Source organism: Polyodon spathula, chromosome 10, assembly GCF_017654505.1.
Source record: "Polyodon spathula isolate WHYD16114869_AA chromosome 10, ASM1765450v1, whole genome shotgun sequence".
Classification (NCBI taxonomy): Eukaryota; Metazoa; Chordata; class Actinopteri; order Acipenseriformes; family Polyodontidae; genus Polyodon; species Polyodon spathula.
In genome coordinates, this window is record NC_054543.1 from 48,780,152 (window position 1) to 48,794,557 (window position 14,406).

Here is a 14,406-nt window from a genome sequence, read left to right on the forward strand (position 1 = left end):
GGTGGTAATAGGACTCCCATTTTATAATGATTTAATCTCTTGCAGGTTTTAGTGTGAGCTGCCCATCTGAGTTCAGTTAGACACAGCTTGCATGCTTTGTAGAGGTCTTTATAATATCCTATTCATCCAAAAAAAATCAACCTAAATATTTCATGAAATTGTCACAACAGTATTATAATCTGGAACGGTGATCCATCTTTGAGAAGTGTCAGTACAAGTACATACTAGCCTTTAGCATGTGTGTGCGTGTGAAGCAAACACATTACCCCAGGCTAATGGAACTACAGCTGTTTGATTTGTCATTGCAAATCCTATTTGGCTTTTTAAATGGACTTTATTGCTAATTTTATGGGGTTTTTTTTCCTTTCATCCTTAGACTGGGCTGCCAGCTTTTCTACAGGCATTAAAAATGTCTCCACTGATAGAGACGGTCAGTGATCACAAGGACTTCAAAAAACTCCTCCGAACGAGAACCAATGTCCTCATTCTCTATTCCAGATCAGGTGAGTGGTTTCCCTCTCCAGACTGTTTTTGACTTGCCCTGCTTCTCGATCCCGAGGAAGGGAACAATGTTCAGTAGAGGTGTGTAAAGGAGGCATCGTTTGCCAGCTGGTTAGGCTCATCAGGTGTTTTTTCAGGAGGACGTGTCTCTGCCGTGGAAAGCCAGTGCAGCTCCTGTGCTGCACAAGTCATTCTCTCCTGGTGTGCAGCAGTAATGCACACATTGTTCTCATCATGTTGCTGTTCCCTCTTCCACACATGAACAGCAGTGCTGATTAACACTGCGTGCAAGACCTGGCCAGCCTTGAGAGCCTGGCTTTTATTTCCAGCTGAGCCACTCACCTGCTGTGCGTCACCTTTTCATCTGTTTCACCAGTAGTAGCTGCTAACTGGGTATAAGCAGGACTCCACTGTCAATGGGCTGTGGCACTGCTCTTAGGATACCTTGTGGGAGTTTCTATACAGACAGTTGGTGAGCAGATATTGCAGTACTACTGCTATATAGCACCTGAACAAAATCTGAAGTGAATGCAATATTATTTAAAGACTGCTGCAGATCTAGAGAACAGTTTTTTCAGTTATAAAGCTTGGTTAGGGTGTGCTTTAACACACGATATTGAGAGTATTAGTACCTGTGCATGGTCATGTCTCTATATAGCTGTTCATGCTCCTGTCTCTATATAGCTGTTCATGCTCCTGTCTCTATATAGCTGTGCATGCTCCTGTCTCTATATAGCTGTGCATGCTCCTGTCTCTATATAGCTGTGCATGCTCCTGTCTTCTCTGTATCAGTGGTATTTAACATACTTGATTGTGATATAGAGCAAGTCATGGTGATGTGCTTTTTCATGATGTGGATGCAGTATCTCTTTCTTTACTGACAGCCACGGTGAGAGATGTGTGCTTCTAGTACAATTGCTTTCATTAAATAGTGCTGCTGTTTGCCTTGTTCAGGTTTTCTTGAAGGCTTTAGTATTGTGCTGTTGTTTGCATTCACCTCTCTGCAGTGGTAGTCAAAATCATAACATACTTTTTTTATTTTAAGAACATACAGCTTTCTTTTCAAAGCAGTTAATCAAGCAGTAACGGTTGGTTGTAGAAATTATTTGGTTGACCATAGAAGTAAGCAAAAAAAAAAAAAAAAAAAAGTAAATTCTTCTGGGTAATAACTTGAATAATAAAATTGTTCAGATGGTTAAACTGCAACAAACACAGGCAATATGCTGCAAGGCTTCTCTTTCATTGCTTATAACAGATCTGCAGTGCTGCAGAGCATGAGAGGACTCTCATTCCACACGGAATAATGGCATGAGAGGACTCTGTCCACGTGGAGTAATGGCATGAGAGGACTCTCATTCCACACGGAATAATGGCATGAGAGGGCTCTCATTCTACACGGAATAATGGCATGAGAGGGCTCTCATTCCACACGGAATAATGGCATGAGAGGGCTCTCATTCTACACGGAATAATGGCATGAGAGGGCTCTCATTCCACATGGAGTAATGGCATGAGAGGACTCTCAGTCCATGTGGAATAATGGCATGAGAGGGCTCTCATTCCACACGGAATAATGGCATGAGAGGGCTCTCATTCCACACGGAATAATGGCTTGAGAGGACTCTCATTCCACACGGAATAATGGCATGAGAGGACTCTCATTCCACATGGAGTAATGGCATGAGAGGACTCTCAGTCCATGTGGAATAATGGCTTGAGAGGGCTCTCATTCCACACGGAATAATGGCATGAGAGGGCTCTCATTCCACACGGAATAATGGCATGAGAGGGCTCTCATTCCACATGGAGTAATGGCATGAGAGGACTCTCATTCCACATGGAGTAATGGCATGAGAGGACTCTCATTCCACATGGAGTAATGGCATGAGAGGGCTCTCATTCCACACGGAATAATGGCATGAGAGGACTCTCATTCCACACGGAATAATGACATGAGAGGACTCTCATTCCACATGGAGTAATGGCATGAGAGGACTCTCAGTCCACATGGAGTAATGGCATGAGAGGACTCTCAGTCCACATGGGATAATGTTCACACATGATTGTGTTGAAGGCTGAAGCCTCTAGATACTGTAAGATCACTGCTTGTAGCTCCAGCACTGAGCCATCTTGTCCATCTCAATTATCATGTGCTGTTTCTCAAGGATATGTTCTTTCATGTTTGTTTTTTCTAGCTGGCAATTTAAATTCCCATCTACTGTTATACGTCCTTCTGCATCAGTGTGCATTGTCTTAGAGTGGCTGGGCCTCCATAACACACACATCTTAAACATGTTCTCCATTAAGTGTGTGTGTGTGTGTGTGTGTGTGTGTGTGTGTGTGTGTGTATTTAATGTTTCACAGTGAGTCTGCTCTCAGGTTTTTCCCACTGAACCAGCCAATTCAGTGGAAGTGAAAAGCACTTTAAATGCCTTGGTGTTCAACACTGGAAATTAATAACAACCTGAAGACTGATGCTTCAGCAGTGTTTCCTCCACAGTGTACAGTCTGTTCCTGTCCCTGGAGTATTCTGCAGCCTTACCAGTGCACATATAGCCAGCAGGCTGTTCTGTAGTGGCTGGCTATGAGGGGACAGTTTGGTGACACCCCTGTTTGTTTTTTTTCTCAGCTGCTGTAGGTGAAAGCCAGCTCAAGTTTCTCTCTGATGTGGCACAAGCTGTGAAAGGCCAGGGTACCATTGCGTGGGTGAATTGTGGGTAAGTCACATAAGCAGGATTTTGGCAGTTCCCTCTGACCCTAAAAGACATGGTTTTAGTAACGCTGTGTTACCTGAGATTGCTGTAGGAATAGATTTTTTAAATTCTGTCTGGAAAATGATTCTGTTTTGTCATTTCAAACTCCTACATTTCATCGTAGATAGGTGGGGGATCCAATCCTGGGTGTAACATTTTCCAATAACATCCAGTGTAGGCTCATCAGGGAGGTGCATTGGTTAAACAAACAAACAGAGCGGCAAGTTAACAGAGAGACTAAACTAGATTAAACAGGCACAGGCATACATGCAAATCTATTAGAGTAGGTCTGAATTGGAGGTATCTTTCCTGAACTTGTGTAAATGTCTACAAAGTTGGAAGAAGCCAGCTATGTCTAATTTTGTTTGTTTGTTATTCATGGATAAAGGCAACACAAATTTAAATAAGCCGTTTTTTGTCATATTTCTTTTGAATCGTGCAGCACTCTACTAAGCAGCAGACCACACACTTGAGCAGCACTTTCATTTAAAGGCTGTTGTGCAGGCTGTGTATCAAATCTGATATTGACAAAGCCTTCTATTTCAACCAGACCATGTTCCTATTTCTAAAGCCTTGGTGCGCAGTTATGTGTTAAACTGAAACGTTTCCTTGAGTGAAGTCCCCTCCGCGCAGCCTCTGTAACAGATACGTGACGATGCTGTTTTGCGATGCCTGTCTAAGGATGAGTCATGGGTAGTGTGTTTGTGTGAAGCTTTGCTCCAAGGTTCCTATCTCTAAGATGCCCTTGTAAAGGAGATGTTGCCATGGCATGGGATTTAACTGTTTGAAACGGCTTTGCAGGAAATTCGGCCACTGCGTCTGGGTCTGTGTCTCTCATCTACAGTGTTCCCACTGCGGTTTTGATTTACCCTTTAAAAGCCTTGAACTAAAACGCATTCCTGCAAGATGTGTGAGAGGCCCTGATGGTCTCCTGCATTTAGACGCAGCCAGTGTTAAAAAGCTTACTTTATTATTTACATCCTGAGATTGCAGCAAACATTTTAGCAGGGTTTTGCAATACTGATGCAAACTGCAAGTTAAGCATTTATGGGAGATGCTTCATAATTACCGTATTACTTCAATTTGGCGCCGCAGCATTTATTTTAAATTGATCAAAATGACTGTGGCCCTTAAACGAGGGAGGCGATTATATGAGGGCAGCCTTTATTAGTAATACTATGCCTTACAAACGCTGCAGTGTTTTATTACATGAGTTAAGGCATTTTAGAAGCGGCGCTGTGAGAGGCTCCGATCTGCAGCACTATACTCTTGTGTGTTTTTGGGGCTTGAATGCAGTACATTTACAGACAGTTAATGAGAGCCTATTAGGTGGGAGTTGGGAGGTCAGGGTAGTACTGTATCAGTGAAATCAGGAGTTTGTATTGGTTGCTATGGGGCGGGACAAGAAGAAGAGGAGAGAGAGAGAATGGGAGTTTGAGTGTGATGCAGTTGCTTTTCTTAACGAAAAATATTACCTCTGAATATCGGTTTGATTTCTGTTAAAAAAAAAAAAAAAAAAAAAAAAAAAAATCCTACTGAAGTAACTTACAAAAAATAGATGGTGAGTAAGTAGATTCAAGAAAATGCACAGAGTCCTTTTCTTCAATCAGTTGCCAGGTTTATTGAAATATGCAGGGAGTCTGGTCCCAGGTACAGGACATACAGAACTCAACATTACAATGTTTGCGTGACATTAAATACCCTTCTGTATAGATGGTCCACCTCCCCTTTCTCTTACACTTAACCAATGGTCAAGGTACAACACTTTATTCTGATAATTTAGTGTGTGTGTGTGTCTGTGTGTCTAGTCTAATGTGACAACCTCTGAACTCAGTGCATTCTTCACACTCCTGGAGACAAAAGGTCCATACATCTGCCTTTTGTTATCTCCTTGCGACCCCCTTTGATGCCAGTGGGATTATCTCTTTTCATCTCTCTGAAGTCTAGAGCCTGTTCCCTTCTAGTCCACAGCATTGTTATCTCATTAGCTTGCAGTCATTGTTGGGCAGTTTGTAGACGCATCGTCTCTATCAGTGGTTAGCAGTACATGCAATTTGAACCAAACAGTCTGCTATCTGCAATATTAGTCTCTTTTCAGAAAAGAACACCAGTATAGCTCTGCCAGTCCAAATGCATAGCAAACTGCTAATCAATTCTCAATCCATGTTTTCCAACACCTACTTGTTTTTTTTTTTTACCTGCTTGTGTGTAATTTCTCTGTAAGAGAAACCAAAACTAAATCTTCTCAGATATAGTAATCATGGGTTATATACAGTGCCTTGCAAAAGTATTCAGACCCCTAACCAATTCTCTCATATTACCCAATTACAAATGGTACATTGAAATTTAGTTCTGTTTGATTTTTTTTTTTTTTTTTAAACACTTAAACTCAAAATCAATTATTGTACGGTGACATTGGTTTTATGTTGGGAAATATTTTTAAGAAAAATAAAAAACTGAAATATCTTGCTTGCATAAGTATTCAACCCCTGTGCTGTGGAAGCTCCCAGTTTGCACCAATGAAAGAAATTGCCCTAACGAGGACACAATTACCTTACCATTGGCCTCCACCTGGAGGTTGCTGTCATATTTTCTGGATAAAAACCCCACTGTTTAAGGATCATTGGTAAGGCTGTGAATCTGAAGGAAAATGAAGACCAAAGAGCATTCTACAGAAGTTAGAGATAAAATAATACAAATGCATTGATTAGGGAAAGGGTACAAAATAATATCCAAGTGTTTGGATATCCCAGTGAGCACAGTTGGATCAATAATCAGGAAGTGGAAGCTGCATCACACCACCCAGGCACTGCCAAGAAAAGGCCGTCCCTCAAAACAAACGCGCTCAAACAAGGAGACTTGTGAGAGAAGCCACAGAGAGGCCAACAATCACTTTGAAGGAGGTACAGAGTTCAGTGGCTGGGAGTGGAGTAATGGTGCACCAGTCAACCATATCAAGAGCTCTGCATAACACTGGCCTGTATGGGAGGGTGGCAAGAAAGAAGCCGTTACTCAAAAAGTACCATCTGAAAGCATGTCTGGAGTTTGCCAGAAAGCATGAGAGTGACCCAGCTGCGATGTGGGAAAAGCTTTCTTTGTCAGATGAGACCAAGATAGAGCTCTTTGGCCAAAACTCAAAGCGCTATGTGTGGCGCAAACCTAACACTGCCCATGCCTCAAGACACACCATCCCTACAGTGAAGTAGTGAAGTGCTGTGGGGATGCTTCTCATCAGCAGGAACTGGGCATCTTGTTACAATTGAAGGAAGAATGGATGGAGCAAAATACAGGAAAATACTGCAAGAGAATCTGCTTCAGTCTGCTAAAAAACTGAAGCTTGGGAGGAAATTCACCTTTCAGCAGGACAATGATCCCAAGCACAAGGCCAAAGCAACATTGGAGTGGCTCAAGAACAAAAAGGTGAATGTGCTACAGTGGCCCAGTCAAAGTCCTGATCTCAATCCCATTGAGAATCTGTGGCACTATTTGAAAATTGCGGTCCACAAGCGTGACAACAGAATGACATTTCAATGTACCATTTGTAATTTGGTAATATGAGAGAATTGGTCATTGGTCTGAATACTTTTGCAAGGCACTGTGTGTGTGTGTGTGTGTGTGTATACATATATATAACTGTAAAGGACTGAGTAAAATCCCAATTGAATAAAAAACATTTAGAGTGACTGGCAGAGAACCATCCAAGCTGAGATCGAGGTAAACGGACAGCCTGTGTTTTGTCCCCTGCTGTGCTGGCACTGACCTCTGCTGGAAAAAACAAAACAAAAAAAAGAGACTGCTGTGTTGTAAGTAGTCCATCTTGGGTTGTCTCTGTTGTGACAGTACCATAAAATACAATGTGCTGACTAAGGTGTGTGTGCATTAGTTTGTATTACATGCTGGACTGAGGCAGCAGTCTCTTTGGGGGCGTCACATGTACATAGCCAGAGTTGCGCGTTTCTTTATTTTTTGAACAGGGGTAGAAAAAAATCTATTAAAGTTGATCTCTGAGCGAGGCATTAATTCAAGGGCGGCGTTAATGTGTGCAGTTGGTAGCACACACTTATTTCTCATTATGCATCAGTGTACTTTTGTGTTGTTGCACACATCACTTGTCCTAGATTACATGAAGCCCCTTTCCTTGCTGGTATAAGAAGGATTGCAGCCACAGAGGTTGAAGGATTGAGAGGAATCCCAGAGCCCATTGTCACTGCCCTGCCTTCTCATTGCAGCTGCTTATGTTTGAGGTACAGAACTTTCACTAGTCTTTTTGCAAACAAGGAAAAGAAAAGGCTCCAGATAAGTATTATTGTCTCATTTAGGATTAGAAGACCTGTCAACAGACTGTATAATTATATGAAAAAATAACTTTTGCAATGGCATTTCAGTAGTAAGTTGGCTAATGTTTGCTCGTTATGAAAATTCAGAACACATAGCACTAACTAAACTCAGGCTGTTCACCTGTCTGTTTTTAAGCTTCAATGTTATATAATGATCTTTCGCGCTCTGTGCTTTTGATTCTGGCGCACACAATGCTGGACTGGAATTACGAAGGCTGTGGAGTGTAGAAGTGGGCGTGTTGTTTGGTGCTAAATTAGCAGCTCATACTTTTAATAAGAAGCTATGCTCCTGTGTAAGCCATTTAGTGTGCCTGTAACGTAACATTGATGTGCTTGTTTCAGAGCAGATAATGAGCGAGTGTGTGTACAGCCAGGGAATTGACACACAGACACAGCTATACCCTTTGCTTCTCTACCTTTTTTGAGAGGCCTATATATTTTATTAGCACTAGAAAGTAATTAATGCAGATGTGTCAACAGGGCAGGCAACTCAAGATTAATCGAATTCACTGGAAAATCATGATGTCTTGAAATATCATGCTGAATACGCAGAGAATAAAGAAGAGGGGAGGATATAAAATGCAGAGGAGTTTGCTGGGTTCTCATAGAACGACACGTGACTCTCAAAACAGTTTAGTGGAATTTCATGCTGTATTTCTGCTTGTTATGCTTATGCTATTAACTTCACTTTCGCGGTTATAATAGGGAAGTCAGGTTAGTAATTGTGGAGGTTTATTTACTGCCCTTTCCCTGCAATTGTACTTGTCTTTCCTTTAGTTTTCACACATTCCATAGCAATACAGTGCTCAGCAATGCAAACCTGTAGTTCAGCTATGCTGCTTGCATCAGTTTCATCACTGTTGCGTTACCCTGGCCTTTCAACACTGCAGGAGTGGATTTGAACGTGGCACGGGTCACTCTGCAGGAGTGGATTTGAATGTGGCGCGGGTCACTCTGCAGGAGTGGATTTGAATGTGGCACGGGTCACTGCAGGAGTGGATTTGAATGTGGCGCGGGTCACTCTGCAGGAGTGGATTTGAATGTGGCGCGGGTCACTCTGCAGGAGTGGATTTGAATGTGGCGCGGGTCACTCTGCAGGAGTGGATTTGAATGTGGCGCGGGTCACTCTGCAGGAGTGGATTTGAGTGTGGCGCGGGTCACTCTGCAGGAGTGGATTTGAATGTGGCGCGGGTCACTCTGCAGGAGTGGATTTGAATGTGGCGCGGGTCACTCTGCAGGAGTGGATTTGAATGTGGCGCGGGTCACTCTGCAGGAGTGGATTTGAATGTGGCGCGGGTCACTCTGCAGGAGTGGATTTGAATGTGGCGCGGGTCACTCTGCAGGAGTGGATTTGAATGTGGCGCGGGTCACTCTGCAGGAGTGGATTTGAATGTGGCGCGGGTCACTCTGCAGGAGTGGATTTGAATGTGGCGCGGGTCACTCTGCAGGAGTGGATTTGAATGTGGCGCGGGTCACTCTGCAGGAGTGGATTTGAATGTGGCGCGGGTCACTCTGCAGGAGTGGATTTGAATGTGGCGCGGGTCACTCTGCAGGAGTGGATTTGAATGTGGCGCGGGTCACAGTGCAAAGCTCGGTCAACGTTATCATAACTGTAGTTTACCAAGTTTGAAACAACTGTTGTTCTACCATCCAAAGAACAGAGGAGACCATGCTGGATTTGTTTATATCAGCAACACCTGCTGGGTACAGAACTTCACACTTGAACGTGTCTGGTATCCCAATGTATATACATTAGCATTGATCCTTAACAGGCATGGGATTAAACCCACCACCTGGAGAATGTTAACAGTTTACAGACTTCATGAGCAAAAATAAATGTAACTCTGTCTTCCAATGCTAGAAGGGAATGCAGCTGAACAGAAAAGGGATTTAATCTCACAGGGGTCTGTTGTAAATCAAGCCTTGGAAATGAAAGAGCACTCGCTTTTCTCATGACTTGCTAGCAATATTGTTTTAATGAATGGAGCTCTGACAGGTGTTGATCAGTTTCAGATAACACTAAGTAATGGCTGCCTCTGCTTTTTAAACAGTTGTTGAATTCAGGTAAGCAGTTGACAGGAATGTCACTGGTAAGACTCATAAAGCATGGTAAGGGAGTGTTGAATAGATGGGAATGGTCCTCTGCTCTGTTGAATGCAAGCTGTCCCAGGACTAGCCCAGTGTCAGTAGAAGCCAGGAGCTGGTTCAGGCAAGGCTTGTGTTGTGACTCGGTGAAGTTCCATTAAGCACAGCTTCACAGTCCTGATTGCGCTTCTCAGTAATGCTTCTTGTACAGTTGGCTTGGCACTGACAGCACTGTGTTGTCATTAGAAATTACATTCTTGTTATCAGATCCTGTTTGTCAACTGGGTAGATATCTCTCTTCACATAGCTTTTCTTTTTTACATTTTTTATGAAACAGCAACATTTTGGAGCAGTAAGAAAATCACTGCAGCTTGAATAAATGTGTAGAATTCTTTCCCTTTTAATATTCCTCTGAATTCCAGATGCATCGCAACATAGAAATGTAATCTTGACAGAACCAGTTCAAACACACTTTTCTATCTTTCTTAAAGATAACTCAGTTTTCCTGAGAAAATGGTCTAGACTGTGTTTGACTGACACGTTTATTTGACAGCGTTTTTGTTTTGTACTTTTATAGTGTTTATTTGATTTTGACTTATTTGCATTTTTATAGCACTTTTGTACAGTAGGATCTCAAAGCACAGTACAGGACACAGTAGAAAATCAAACCACATATTGCACATCTACCACTTATTCTATAACCTTGTAGATGGTGAATATATATATTTATATATATATATATATATATATTATTATATATATATATATATATATATATATATAATAATATAATATACATATGCACAAGCATTATAATTACACAAGCATACCACACAAGAGAATGAACCCCTGTGTATATTGTGTTGCTGCCACTTTATTAGGAAATAGCAGTTTCAGGCTCCTGAGTAGCGCATCCAGTAAAAGCGCTCCACTTGGAGTGCAGGATGTGCCCTATAGTCTGGGGATCGCAGGTTCGAGTCCAGTCTATGTCACTGCCAACTGTGACCAGGAGTTCGCAGGGGGTGGCGCACAATTGGGTAGGGAGGGCTTAGGTCGGCAGGGGAATCCACGGCTCACCGCTCATTAGCGACCCCTGTGGCCGGTAGGGCGCCTGTGGTTCTGCAGTGGAGCCTCCAGATCTGTGTTGTCCTCCGGCGCTGTGGATCCGCAGTGTGAAAAATCACAGATTTGCAGGGGCATGTTTCGGAGGACGTGTGCTCCAGCCTCCGTTCCCCGAGTTGGCAGTGGGGTTGCAAGTGGTGAGCCGAGGATACAGATACAGAAAACTGGTGTCAAAAATTGGAGATGATTAAATATATTTTAATAAAAAAAAAATAACAGTTTCTTCCGCAGCTACACAATGCCAGTCTGCAGGCTTCAGTGTAGTATGTATTTGATTTCATGGAGTCCTATCTGGAATAAATTGGTTCACCTTTGTTTCCGGTCAGAAAGGTTATTAACCATATTGTGTTCATAACTATGTTTTGTTCAGCAACGCGGTTTTGTTTAGCGACGCAGTTTCCATCGCGGACGCAGTTTTGTTCTATTGTTGACTTTTCTGTTCACGTTGAGCTTTGTGTCAGAAGAGTCTTTTGTTTGCTTCCTGTTTCTTTCTGCTGTCTAGTTTTCTAGCTCATTAATTTTTCAGGGACAGAGAACTTGGATTCCAGGCTGTCCGCTGTGCGGGTTGTTGCATTCGCATTGCTGCTTCTCTGCAGCAAGCATTTCTTAATTAAAGCAACAATCCCCGGAGACTTTCTGCCTGCCTGGATCACAGGATTGCTCAGCAGTGGTTACAGATTTTGTCCTATTGTGCTGTTACTTTTTATTTAAAAAAGAAACTGTCTCTTTAGTGAGCTTTGTTAACCCTCACAGTGCCACAACACTTCAAGCTTCTCGTAGTCTGTCGAAGGTCTCCAAGGTTACTGCCTCACTAAACAACCACTGTTGATTTGTATTTCTCTATGGTTTAGGCTTATGGACAATGAATCAGATAGTTCAAGGTGGGAGCTCTTAATTGGTTGGATGATAGTACAGTCAATGCTTGCTTTTCTGGTGTTTGTGCCCTAAACAACAAAGATTACTTGGGGATCAACCTCGAAACAGATGACTTTGCCAAACAGATTGGCTCTATAAGAAGTTATCTATGTATTAGCATACCTGTTAATCGTATGTCTCCTCTGCCCCTTGTATTACTTGGATCAACCTCGAAACAGATGACTTTGCCAAACAGATTGGCTCAATAAGAAGTTATCTATGTATTAGCATACCTGTTAATTGTACTGTCTCCTCTGCCTCTTGTATTATTGAAAAGTAAATCATTGTTTTACATTTCCAGAGACTCTGAAGGACGAAAGCTCTGCAAAAAGATGAAGGTCGACCCCGGCTCGAAGAAAAATGGAGTTGAATTGCTGCATTACAAGTAAGGAGGAAAGTCATTCACATGAAGTACAAGAGAAATGTATTGGCTTTGTATGAGACATAGTATGTTCTGTTGTATTACAATGATATATATATAAATAGCAATGAGTTTGTATTTGACATGACTAACACGATTAATCTGTTTTATTTTTTCTGTAAAGGGATGGAACCTTTCATACAGAATATAACAGACCTGAAACATACAAGGTAAATTAAAAAACAAATAAGCTTTTAGTTAATGAAACTGTAAATGGCACAGAATAAGCATCAAGCTTTAAATGCAGCATCTGAGTGAAGCAGCAAAGCTTCGACCTGCACAGAAGGGTAATCAGGATTTCTGAAACGATCAAAACATATCACTTTGGGATCTTAGCAGTGGAACCAGTAAAGGTTTTCAGTGCAGTTGTATTCTGGTTGGGCTTTTGAAGATCCACACCTGTGAACAGCATGGGTTTGTGGGACTGAGGTCCTTGATGTGCATGAAGGGGTTAATAAAGCTCTATCTTAATGATCTGAACTGTGGAAGATCTTAATACAGCCCCTCCCAATGCTATATAAATAAGAGGAAGCAGGTTTACAAGTGCTGTACAGATCTGAACTGTGGAAGATCTTAATACAGCCCCTGCCAATGCTATATAAATAAGAGGAAGCAGTTTGACAAGTGCTGTACAGATCTGAACTGTGGAAGATCTTAATACAGCCCCTGCCAATGCTATATAAATAAGAGGAAGCAGGTTGACATGTGCTGTACAGATCTGAACTGTGGAAGATCTTAATACAGCCCCTGCCAATGCTATATAAATAAGAGGAAGCAGGTTGACATGTGCTGTACAGATCTGAACTGTGGAAGATCTTAATACAGCCCCTGCCAATGCTATATAAATAAGAGGAAGCAGTTTGACAAGTGCTGTACAGATCTGAACTGTGGAAGATCTTAATACAGCCCCTGCCAATGCTATATAAATAAGAGGAAGCAGGTTGACATGTGCTGTACAGATCTGAACTGTGGAAGATCTTAATACAGCCCCTGCCAATGCTATATAAATAAGAGGAAGCAGGTTGACATGTGCTGTACAGATCTGAACTGTTTGGACGGGGGACTCGGCCTTGGCTCGTCCCGTTTATTGCTGGATGTTAGCAGTTGATTTGTTTTATTAACTGGCCCTCCTGCTGGAATAAAGGCCTGCATTGGAATGAACTGGACGAGCCCAGTGCAATGGATCTTCAGTAAACGCTGTGTTTTGTGTTTTTGTTTGTTTTTCTTGGTATCTGCAGTCCATGGTCGCTTTTCTAAAGGATCCAGCTGGGGCTCCATTATGGGAAGAGAATCCAGAAGCCAAAGACGTCACTCACGTTGAAAATGAGAAGGTTGGATACAGTATACCCTTGAAATTAAGTTGTCCATAATGTTTGTATAAATTACGTTTAAAATGTTAACAGTATACATGTGTGTGCCATGTCTCTGTTTATAGTGTTCACAGTATACATGTGTGTGCCATGTCTGTTTGTAGTGTTCACAGTATACATGTGTGTGCCATGCCTCTGTTTGTAGTGTTCACAGTATACATGTGTGTGCCATGTCTCTGTTTATAGTGTTCACAGTATACATGTGTATGCCATGTCTGTTTGTAGTGTTCACAGTATACATGTGTGTGCCATGCCTCTGTTTGTAGTGTTCACAGTATACATGTGTGTGCCATGTCTGTTTGTAGTGTTCACAGTATACATGTGTGTGCCATGTCTCTGTTTGTAGTGTTCACAGTATACATGTGTGTGCCATGTCTCTGTAGTGTTCACAGTATACATGTGTGTGCCATGTCTCTGTTTGTAGTGTTAACAGTATACATGTGTGTGCCATGTCTGTTTGTAGTGTTCACAGTATACATGTGTGTGCCATGTCTCTGTTTGTAGTGTTCACAGTATACATGTGTGTGCCATGTCTCTGTTTGTAGTGTTCACAGTATACATGTGTGTGCCATGTCTCTGTTTGTAGTGTTCACAGTATACATGTGTGTGCCATGTCTCTGTTTGTAGTGTTAACAGTATACATGTGTGTGCCATGTCTCTGTTTGTAGTGTTAACAGTATACATGTGTGTGCCATGTCTCTGTTTATAGTGTTCACAGTATACATGTGTTTGCCATGTCTTTCTCGTTAATGCTATGTGCACACTGCCATGTTGCACTATCTCTATCTATCTCTTTCTCTAGATCTATATATCTCTGTACCGCTCTCTCTATCTATATCTATCTATCTATCTATCTATCTATCTATCTATCTATCTATCTATCTATCTATCTCTCTATTGTA

The 14,406-nt window shown here is 42.0% G+C and overlaps 1 protein-coding gene across 1 annotated transcript in view; it reads left to right on the forward strand.

Moving 5' to 3' along the window:
• Window positions 1-14,406, forward strand: part of LOC121322504 (protein disulfide-isomerase A5-like) — a 42,652-nt gene that overhangs the window by 5,088 nt on the left and 23,158 nt on the right. The window contains exons 2-6 of the mRNA XM_041262602.1: window positions 377-503; window positions 3,131-3,218; window positions 12,015-12,098; window positions 12,259-12,304; window positions 13,373-13,465. Coding sequence (XP_041118536.1) covers window positions 377-503; window positions 3,131-3,218; window positions 12,015-12,098; window positions 12,259-12,304; window positions 13,373-13,465 — 438 coding nt within the window. The remainder of the gene's footprint in view (window positions 1-376; window positions 504-3,130; window positions 3,219-12,014; window positions 12,099-12,258; window positions 12,305-13,372; window positions 13,466-14,406) is intronic.